Genomic DNA, 11,343 nt, shown 5'->3' on the forward strand with positions numbered 1-11,343 from the left:
TATTAAATAACACACAAAACATCAAAGATATAAATTAGCATTCTAAAATATGACAAGGGATGACTACTCTTTGGGATTATTATTTTCTCAGTGACGATTCTGACAAGAGGTGCTTAGAGGGTGCCATGCTATTTGGTTCAGGAAACAAGCCATAGATGGTGTTTCTGCTTTCCCTCCTGCACCTCCAGTGAGCAAGGCATCTGGGTTATATCTCGCCGTTTTTGCAATAATGCAACGGAACGACTCGCAAATATCTTGTGAGTTGCCAGAAGATGATGCAGAGTGTTGGGATGGGAAAAGGGTGCCTCGTTTATCATGACCAAGCCAGAGCTCTGACCTGGCGCTGTTGTCCTGGAAAGCTGCTGGAAAAGCAGCTGAAAAGCAGGCCCCCTGACGCATAAACAAACCTGAACGCTGTCAGGACAGCTGGCCAGACTGGAGATTCTGGAATGTTCAAAATACTCAGAAAGGCTCCGCTCTGCCTCCCTGCCCAAAGCCTTCATTCCACCAGCACGTGAGAGCTCTTTGCGTTGACACGGACACTAGCCAGAGAAACACTTTAATGGTGAAAAGATCTCCCGCGATCGCTAGATTGTGAAACTCACCCCGCCCTGGGTTCTGTTGCAATCATGGCCACAGCTATGGGGCTCTGTTTTCAAGATACATGGAAAACCTCAGCAGAAAAACAAGTGGCATTTTCACTACAGTTAAGGAGGAAAAAAAAAAAGAATGTAGGTCCCTATCCCATGGTCCTTCAACAGCATCCCTGCTGGGCAGCTGTAGAGAAACAAGTTGCAGCAAGAAGGAATCTCTAGAACCTTGTTTTATAACGGACTGTGAGCAAATTGCTGTAAAAGGCAACCAAATAAAGCCCATTCAGCAGACCCTGGACAATCACAAATATGTACGAAGATGGGGAATGTTAGGAAACAGGTGAAAAGGTCGCATAGAAAATTCCCTTTCATCGAAATGGTCAGCCTGAGAAGGCTTCACCTAAAACCACTGGTCTCTTAACCAAATGCCTAGTAAAATATACTGCCCTGAAAGGCTGACACTGCAGAAAATACTTTTTAGGCGTATTCCCTAATCTAATATTTTCTTAGTGGAAAGTAGGGGAAAAAAATTAAAAAAAAAGAACAGCCGGATTCTAACACACCCAGAAAAGTTTGCTTCTACAGCATTTCCAAACTAGGGATTTGGTGAGTTTGAACTCTCCCTACTTTTTTCCAGCGCCCATCACCACTGTAAAACAGGAAGGAAAGAAGAAAACTTATGGGTGAGTTTCACTTCAATCATTTCATTATTTTCCTCCAACATATACACTGCTGTCACATTGACAACTACTATGTTCCTCTCTCGAGCCATCCAGGAAAATTGTGCTTTATAAGGACAAGTCAGGTTCACCTCCTCTTATCAAGTGGTTCTTTGCTATTTTTAACTCCAGAAGGCTGCTTCACCAAGGACAGAAGCAGTTAATTCCAAGTAGTAAAACGTCAGTGTGTGTTTGGACCAACAATAAATCAGCACATTTGGGTCACAGTGTGTAAGTCGTCTGAACACTGGCATAGTCTGTCAGTTTTAGGTTACAAAAATTTAATGTTTATTTATTTTTGAGAGAGAGAGAGAGAGAATGAGTAGGGGGGGGGGGGGTGGAGAGAGAGAGAAGCCCAGGCAGGCTCTGCACTGTCAGCACAGAGTCCGATGTAGGACTCAAGTTCATAAACCATGAGATCACGACCTGAACTGAAATCAAGAGTCGGATGCTTAACCGACTGAGCCACCCAGGTGCCCCTAGGTTTTAAAATACAGTATGTAAAACTCTGGGATCTGCCAGGTGCAGTACCTACTGCATTATTCACACTCAGTAAACGTGAGTAACATCCTGCTGTTACCAACCCGAGGAAGAGGGCTTTTTTCTAAAGGCAAAGGGTTAGAGCAGCGTGGTGGCGGGCTGAAAGGTGGCGGGAGGATGGGCAGCGTTCGCCCACTGCTCATGAAACCTGGGACATCCCAGCTAGCTCTCTGCTGAGCTACAACAGGCAGGCACGCATCTGCAGAAGCAGCACTCAGTGCCCACGGCAAGTGGAACGTTCACTTTAAATCGACTGTATTCATTTACGTGCATTCCCCAAAGAAACCATAACTGGCTCTGCCTTCCAAAGCAATCTTTAAGTTATTAGCTTCATGTCTAAAAGTTGATTTTCATTTCATTTCATTTGCTTAATTATCTTAGTTTACCGAATTTATTTCTCTTGATTTTATTTTATTAATGGGCTCTAATCCCAACATGGGGCTTGAACTCACCACCCAGTGATCAAGGGTCCAATGCTCCCCTGACTGAGCCAGCCAGGTGCCCCGTGAAATTATTTCATTTTTTAGCACCTCAGCCTCTAACGTGTCCAGAAGCACTGATTTCAAATTCAAAGCCTTCAAAGATGAGCCCACCTGAGAGGCAACAACACTCCAAATGATGAGAATAGGCGTGTTCATGAGACATTCCTGCTGAGTATACCCTATATGAGTATGATAGTGCACTTTTAACAAGTTCTGTCAGCTACGGTATCCCACTAGTAATGTAGAGATGGAAAAAAAAACAAAACAAAAAGCAAAAAACATACCTCAGACAGGTTGAAGGACTTGCCTGAAGTCATACAGCTCAGTGGTGGTAGAGCTCAAGCCAGAAGCCAAGTTTTTTATTTCCTCTTCCAGAACATGTTGTCCACACTAGGCAGCCCCTAGAGGGACTCCTTCAGGGGATGTTTGCTCCCACTCACCTCCCCTTTTCTGGCTATTTCAGAATTTTAGTGGATTTACCAAGTGCCAACACAGTGGAATAGATCAGTGGAGAAAGACCAACTAAGGGGACCAAAACAGGGTTTAATGAGAAGCAACTGTTTTTCTTAAGACTGTGACCTCTATTTGAATCCCATTAACTTCTCTCCAAGATCAGAAAGGTGGAAAACGTAGCCAATAACCATAAAGTTCTTTTTCCAAGACCCCAGTCTCTGCCCTAAATAATCTGGCTGAGCTTATGAAAAGAAAAGAAAATAACGACTGTAGAAGGACTCTACAAACCTAGCATCCGATTTACCAGGAAGCTTAAAAGGAAGGTCAGAAGATTCCAGGTCAGCAGTGCAGAAGCAGCCCGGAAGGATGAGAAGGAAGGTCGACCGAAGGAAGGAGGCAAGTGTACTGGGCTCATGGGGTCTGGGCACTGCGAGTGATGGCCTCAGGCACGTGGGCTAGCCCAGCCTTCCCTCATCAATTCAAATTACCCTCAAAACCAAGGAGCAAAGCTCTTTACAGCCAATTGATTGCAAGATGTTTAAAAGCTGAAGGAAAACCAATTCCCCTGAAGTTACACACCCAAGAGGCACGTTTTCCAATTGAATGGAATTCTATTCCGGGAGATAGAGAAACTGTAGGATTGGCTCTAGAAGATGTAAGCCCTCATTATCTTCGCAGCCTTAAGTGTTGTGTGCGTGCGTTTTTTGTGGTTTTTTTTTTTTTTTTTTTTTTAGGAGCTTTTCCTGGCTGAGATTGCCTCCTAATAGACAACTTTTCTTCCAACTGAATGACCATCTGCTCCCCTTGGAATCTGAGAATTAGAGGAGTTCTGGAACTCAGCACTTAGAACTCACACCTGCTACAAATTCACAAATTCTTCTTCTGTGTTATCACAGCAGAACAGGCTCCCCTAGTTAGTCCCACCCAGTTCCTCCCCACAACTGATGAGATTCTTTTAAAGAGCTCGTAGGAAAAATTCCACCCAGATGCAACACACCCAAGAAGAGGGCAGGAGTGGGGTTGGGTAGATGCTGATAAACCCATCAGTTTGTGGGCTCAGGGAGTCGGAAACCCCACCCTACGGAGCCTCAGCCCTCAGCTGGGAGCAAAGCGAATACAGGAGAATAATCCTGCCTTACATCTGGGATGCCCGGATGTCCTCACCTACAAGGCAGCTGCTCCACACAGCAGGACGCCCCCAAATGCCTCAAATACTAATAGCAGTCAGCTGGACCGACGCAAGTAGAGTGGGAGGTTCCGGACTCTCTCAAACTACTGCCACAAAGCATGAATGCTGCATGAAAGGAAACCATGCCTAGCCCAAAGGGAGAAGATAGCACTGTCTGCTAACCAGCAGTACCCCCGAACACCACCAGCCTGTGTATAGTGGGATCTAGGAAACCTCAGACCCTCATCCTTCCCTTCCCGTCTCACCAGAGGTGCCAATGTCCCAGCATGCTCTGTGGCAGGCATCACACTCACACACCCTTGGGTGGGTCCAGACAGTAAGGGGCCACGGAGTATGCAGGAGGAAGAGCCTAAGGCTTGGAAATATGACTGGATATGGATCCCGAATGGGCTAATTCCTAACTGCATGAACCTCTGTAGAATGGAGATAATGCCCCCATGGAATAGATGTGATGAAGGGGCTGCTCTCATTACAATAATATGCTCCAGGGGGGGTGGTATTTTCACCCAAGTCAACCCTGAATACTTTATTAAAATAAGACATCACAAGGACAAGAGATAAATGCTGCTGAGGATGTGGAGAAAAGGGACCCCTTGTGCACTGTAAACGTGTAAAGCCACTATGGAAAACAGTATGGAGATTCCTCAAAAAATTAAAAGTACCATATGATCCAGCAATTTCACTTCTTGGTATATATGCAAAGGAAACAAAAACTCTATGTTAAACAGATCTCTGCTCCCCACGTCCACAGCACCATTATCTACAATAGTCAAGACATGGAAACAACCTAAGCGGATGAATGGATAAAAAAGTTGTGATATATACATACAATGGAATACTATTCTGCCATTAAAAAAAAAATCCAGGGCACCTGGGTGGCTCAGTGTATTAAGCATCTGACTTCAGCTCAGGTCATGATCTCATCGTGAGTTCAAGCTCCACATGGGGCTCCCTGCTGTCAGTGCAGAGCCTGCTTTGGATCCTGTCTTCCTCTCTCTGCCCCTCCCCTGCTTGCATGTGCGCGCGCATGCACACACACACACACACACACACACACACACACACTCTCTCTCTCTCTTTGTCAAAAATAAAATAAACATAGAAAAAAGAAAATCCTACCATGCGACATGGATGGACCTTGAGAGTATGACGCTTAGTGAAGTAAGTCAGAGAGACTAATTCTGTATGATCTCACTTACATGTGGAATCTAGAAACACCACAAACTCACAGAAAAAAGAAATCAGATTTGTGGTTAATAGAGGCAAGGGTGGGGTGAGAGGGAAATGGATGAAGATGGTCAAAAGTACAAACTTCCGGTTGTAACCTAAATTCCTAGGGATGTAACATACAACATGATCGATGTAGTTAACACTGCTATATAGTATGTTTAAATCCGTTAACAGTAGATCCTAAGGGCTGCATTGCAAGGAAAAAAAATATTTCTTCCTTTTTTTCGTATCTAGGAGATGACGGATGTTAACTTACTGTGGCAACCATTTCACAACATATGTAAGTCACCAGGCTGTATACCTTAAACTTATGCAGTGCTGCATGTCAGTTAAACCTCAGTAAAACTGGGAAACATTTAAAGAAGAAACCAACTGGAGTCTAACGAAGAGTATGAAAAATGAGATAGTCCAATGCAGAATAGCAAATAACCCACAATAAAGATATTTAAGTGCACAGCCATACACACAGCTCTCACTTTTACGTGGGAATTGCCTTCCATGAAAGAAGGTATAAATGTTCTTGATAGCTGAATACAGTGCAATCCACCAAAGGTACGCACTAAAACATACAAATGCATCTTCCACTGCTAGGGAGATAAAGGCCAGTCCACAAAGGCCAGCAGCCCTGGATTTGTGGGCAGCTCAGCCATTTACCATCACATGACCTGTAGACAAGACCCTTATTGGCAAAATGGGGACCATGGCATTCATCTTGAAGGGTTGTTGCAAGAATGAAATAACCTCATACAGAATAAAAAGCCCTGATGCAGTGCTTGACACATAGAAGTGTCTTTACAGTTTCAGGGAAAATGATCACTCAAAATCCCCACATATACAAAAACCTTCACTGTTCCCACTGTCACAGAAAGATGTCCAAATCTGCAATCTGGAATCGAAGGTTCTTCATATATACAAATGGAACAAAGTCTAAACCTTTTGGAAATGCACATGCCTGCAGAGGCTCAGTCATGACCAGGCATAGATGTTCTCCCCTTATTTCTATGGACTTCCCCATAAAACCTCTTGTTTCCCAGCTGATTTGGGGTCTCCCTTGGCTTCTCTACTTCTGTCCTAGAACATGCAGTGTGCTTCACCTGCTTGGCTACTATCAACTCTCTTTTTCTTCTTTTTTTTAATCTTTTAAAATATTTATTTATTTTAGAGAGAGAGAGAGCATGAGCAGGGGAGGGGCAGAGAGAGAGAGGGAAACACAGAATTCGAAGCAGGCTCCAGGCTCTGAGCTGTCAGCACAGAGCCCGACATGGGGCTTGAACTCACAAGCTGTGAGATCATGACCTGAGTCTAAATCAGACGCTTAACTGACTGAGCCACCCAGGTGCCCCAACTCTCTTTTTCCACCAAAGCCTTTGAGATACATTTGATTCTTTTGTAACCTGAGTTTCCTCTTGACCTACTCTCTTAACCTCACACAAGTTACAATGCCCGTCCATCACTGACCTGAAACTGTCCTTTCTGCAGAAGCAATTTCTCCCTGCTAGTTAAAGCCACTGGCCTCACTGGGCCCCTTAGCCTCCAGATCTCTCCTCCTGAAGTCTCTAAGATGCGGTCTCTTCCTCCAAAGACTTGGCTTTGCTCTCTCCCCTTCCTGGCTCCTCTTCCTCCTTTCCCTCCACCATCCCTAGAAACTCCACTCTGCCCCAACTCTCTCAAGGCCTTGCTGGCACACACCTGTCACTCCCAGGCGCTAAGCCAGCACCAGCTGCCCATCTGCATTCTAGCTCCAACATCTCCAGCCCTGCACTTCTAACACCACTGGAAAGTATCCCTCAGTAACTGCAGGATTAGTTTCCAAAGGACCTTTACTTCCATACATCTCAGGTTCTAAGGGGACCTCTACTGACAACACCTGTGAAAGAAGAGAAGTTGCTCGGGCTTCGGGATTTATCTGAAATACCTAGGAAATTCCATGTTAAACAGCCTTTTAAGTATACAGTGGCTTTGACTTCAATCATCCACCAATCATAAAAATTTAGGAAACATTTAGTAATTAAAAAATAAGATAAGCCATTCCTTTCCTGGCTCTAAGGAAACAGAAAAAAGTCAACACTGAATTAGTTAATTTCAACGTTTTCAGCTTGATCAGCTAAAACTGTCTTATTTTTTAAATTTTGCACTTACAATGCAGTGTCTAAAGTGTAAAAACACACTTGAATTGTGTTTGAATGTTGCTATTAGTGAAGAAAAACACCCAGGTCACTTATTTTGATTTTATTTAATGAAACAACAGAAACAGGGGCACCTGGGTAGCTCAGTCGGTTAAGCAGCTGACTTCAGCTCAGGTCGTGATTTCATGGTTTGTGAGTTTGGGCCCCACATCGGGCTCTGTGCTGACGGCTCAGAGCCTGGAGCCTGCTTCGGATTCTGTGTCTCCCTCGCTCTCTGCCCCTCCCCTACTCACACTCTGTCTCTGTCTCAAAAATAAATAAAACGTTAAAAAAAATTTTAAAAAGTAAAACAACAGAAACATCTATCATTTCTTAAAGCAGTGTTTGTTGTCTTTCCCAGTAAGTGGCGAAAATATGCTCCAACTGCCTCCCATTTAACCTGAGATCTGGAGGTGATTTGCTCCTCACTGACGACAAAGAATCTTTTTCACTGAGTTATGGTCAAATACAACAATTAAATCATCATTTGATTTTGCAAGCGCTAAAATAATTTCAGAAACCTTAAAAGAAAAAACATCTTTTATATGAAAAGCATTACCTCTCCAAATGAAAAATTCATTTATCTGAGTCACCACAAGGAAGTATTAAGATTATAGCAAATCATAAAATGTAGTTCTTGTGTAAAACAAATGAAATATTCCTGACTAATAATTCTAATTTTAAATAAACCCGTTCAAATTATGTTGAATACTTGGTTCATGTCTCTACCACAACGTAAAAATCTTTGATTCTCATTTCAGTGACTGCCGGCCATGGACTGTGAGGTCTACAAATTACCACCTAGAGATACTGGCCATATGACAGTGCTGCACCTCTCTGAGAAATCCAACTCATGAGCCAGAGATTCCATTTCTGCCTGATTCTCTCTATATTTGAAAGTGGGGGTCTCTTCTAGGTTGTTGCTGTTGGCCTAACAGGAACAACCCCTTCCCGATTTGCAGTTCCCACCACAGCCCAAGTGGAACCATCCAGAGACCACTTCCACCCCACAAGCCTGAAGGCTCATCTACTGCCTTCTGGAATAAGGTTTTCTGGAGTCCAGTTTCAGTCTGTCCCTTTGCCTTGCCAAAGACAGATCCGCCTACTGGCTATTCTTTGCTGTAATGACAACTGTGCTCTAAGACAAACAACTTATTCTTAGGGGGAAACAAATAATTGCAACCATCACATGTGTTCCCCAACAGCCATTGATTCACAACGCTTATCCTCTGATAACTTACACAAAAACACAAAGGCTTGCCGGAAGACAATTGAATGAGTGTGATGTATTTAACAGAATTTGCATTCTATTGCATTGCTTCCTCTTTTTTTTTTAAGATGGTGAAATCTTTATAAGCAGAAAGATGATTTTCACCAACAAGAAGACTATTTTCTCCTGACGACCTCTTGGCCGAATCCCCAAATCTAACATGAAAAATACAGCAACTCACTTTTAAGCAAGTTATAGCTGGGACTTCAGTTTAGAGAGCGACAACACTGGAAGACGTCCGTTTTATGGGGACATTTGGACAAAACTCGCCTGTTTTAGGACACGAGATGGAACAAACCTTTCAGCTAATCCTACATTTCAAAGTTTTTAGCAGTATACATTTTGGAACCTTCTGTGTGCCCCAGAACACACAATATGGATCTAATTAGGTCCAGCTGCCTTATGTTAGTAATAAAATTGAAAGAAAAAAAAAACAACAACAGAGAGGTGGGGGTGGGAGCTTTGTTCACCCCTCCCATGCCCCGGTGATCACAAGCTCGCAAGTTGTGCGCATCCTCCACACTCAGGGCAACACACGCTTCCAAAATACCCCCAGCTTGCCTGGGACCCCGCTCAGCGCTCAGACTTTTCAGCTGCTGAGTTTTCTCCCACTCTGGAAGAGATTTACGGATGGGCCAGAGCTCAACGCTCCGACGCCACCCACCGCCCAGGCCCTGGCGCACTCCGCCAGCTCCTAGGCTCAACGACTTACACCAGCGCGGACGGACAGGGCATCTGGTTCCAGGGACAGTTGTACTGAGCCTGAATAAAACTCTCACTTCCCTCCAGCACAGAGCAGCTCACGTTCTTGTTCACGATGTAGGCGCACCAGTTCCTGGGGTGAAGGAGAGAGAGCGAGAAGGACACAGTGTCAACCCAGAGAACAATGAGGCTGGGGGAGCCGGGGCAAGCCGATAGGGCAGCGGGCGCATGGAGGGTCAGGGAGCCCGCCGTCCCTGCGGAGGTGGGAGCCCGACAAAGCGGCCATCAGGGGGGTACGCGGCTGCGCCTTTGGGGAGCGTGTACCTTAAGCCGACAAAAGACAGGGAAAAGAAAAGCGCCCACGGTCCCAGGGCTTCAGTAATTCCTGGGATCGCCCTGCTCTGCGGGACACTCTCTGCGCCCCTTAGCCCCGGGGGCAGCGCTGCTTGGAGCGCCGGCGAGGTTACCCGGGACGCCTCGCGCCGGCCGTAGAGCGCACGGTCCCGGGGGAGGCGCCACCGCCGGGGCAGCCCGAGGGGAACCCCCGGCTGCTGCTCACCGCCTTTGGCATGGAGCTTGCGGGCCGGCCGCTAGTGGAGAGTGGGGGTGGGCGGGGGCCCAGGGCTCTTGGAAGGAGCATCGCAGTGCTGGGAGCGAGAAGGACCGCACACTTACTTGTTCCTGGCGCCCGGCCGCGCGGGGTGCATGGGCTGCGGGCCGGCATGGCACAGCCCCGCACCGCCCAGGGTCAGCAGCGCCAACGCCCAGCGCCAGGGCGCGCGGGGCCAGAGCCTTGTCCTCGGCCACATTCTGCGCGCGGCGAGCGCGCCCCGCCTGCCGGATCCGGAGCGCGGCGGGTCGAGGCTAGCGCCGCGAGGCTGCGGGCGGACGGGGCGCGGCCGGAGAAGGCAGGAGGCTCGGGCGCTCCTCGGCGCCCCCGCTCCGCGGCCGCCCCCTCCGGCTTCTAGCTCCCACTTCTCCTTTTCCACCCCGTGCGCCCGCGCTTCTCCTCGGTCCCTCAATGACGCACAGGTCCCCCCCGGGTGCCGCCCTCTTTATTTCACTTCCCTCTCCGAAACGTGACTCTCCCTCCACCACGGCTCCCCGTCTCTGGTGCCCTTGCCTCTCGGCAGGGGGTTTGGGGTGAAAGGGCTGAAGAGTTTAGGAGAAGGGTCTAAGTTACAGAATTTCCAATTACTCATTCCTTTGGTCTCTTCCCAGAAGCGGAGCAACTCCGCCTCCCACCTTCCAGCAGGCGCGCCCCGGCCCCTGGGGAAGTGGCCGCAGGCGGCGAGTCTGGCAGTCCTCGCGTCGTGCCTGTTGTGCCCGGGTGCCGGCTCCCCGGAGCGAGTGAGGGACATCTTTATCAGTCCCTGGGAGGACTCGACTCGGGTTTCCTCTTCTGGCAAGACGTGGCCATTCCCTCACATTTGGAATTACAAGAGTTTACAGGGAAATGAACACGGGTCTTCTCTTAACTCTGCCTGGTGCATCCATTTCAGTTTCCAAGTCAACGTGCAAGGGCAGCAGGGGACAGCCCCACCAGTTCACAACAGCATCAGACTCTAATAAATGCTACACTGATTTTTGAAAGATAATCTCACAGCCTCTGCTTCTGATGTCCTACTCTGAACTTTCTTTTTCTGTCAACATTAAAGACACTTACTCCACAACGGTCACATTTGCTCCTAACCGTTCAAACACTGCTAGACGTTCATCTTTTCACTTACCTTCGTATTTTCTGCCTATTCTTGAGTTCCACTAATCTCTACCCATTTCTTTTGGGGATCAAACAACTCCACAGAAAAATGTTACATAAAATCCCTGCCAAAGTGCTTGTATTCCGAGGATGTATTTGAGTTAACCTGCTCTAATAAACACTAGATTGAGGTTATTTGCGGGCTGCACAAACTAACTACAGTATCTACGAGTACACAGGTTGCTGTTGGCTGTGAATTGTTATATGGGCAATGAACATTTGCTATGCTCCCTCAACAAAG

At 46.8% G+C, this 11,343-nt stretch overlaps 1 protein-coding gene across 2 annotated transcripts in view; it reads right to left on the reverse strand.

The window, feature by feature from the left end:
• EMILIN2 (elastin microfibril interfacer 2) overlaps positions 1–10,674 on the reverse strand; it is a 51,763-nt gene extending 41,089 nt beyond the window's left edge. The window contains exons 1-2 of one of the 2 annotated variants that reach the window (XR_006293950.1): positions 10,019–10,540; positions 9,354–9,476 (exon numbers count right to left, since the gene is read on the reverse strand). Coding sequence is in view for 1 of the 2 variants with exons in the window: in XM_043558402.1 (XP_043414337.1) it covers positions 9,354–9,476; positions 10,019–10,152 (257 nt within the window). In the remaining variant the exon portion in view is untranslated. Of the gene's footprint in view, positions 1–9,353; positions 9,477–10,018 lie in introns of both variants that reach the window. The other variant, XM_043558402.1, reaches the window with a different exon arrangement.
• Between the last annotated feature and the right edge of the window lie 669 nt (positions 10,675–11,343).

Source organism: Prionailurus bengalensis, chromosome D3 (genome assembly GCF_016509475.1).
Source record: "Prionailurus bengalensis isolate Pbe53 chromosome D3, Fcat_Pben_1.1_paternal_pri, whole genome shotgun sequence".
Taxonomy (NCBI): domain Eukaryota; kingdom Metazoa; phylum Chordata; class Mammalia; order Carnivora; family Felidae; genus Prionailurus; species Prionailurus bengalensis.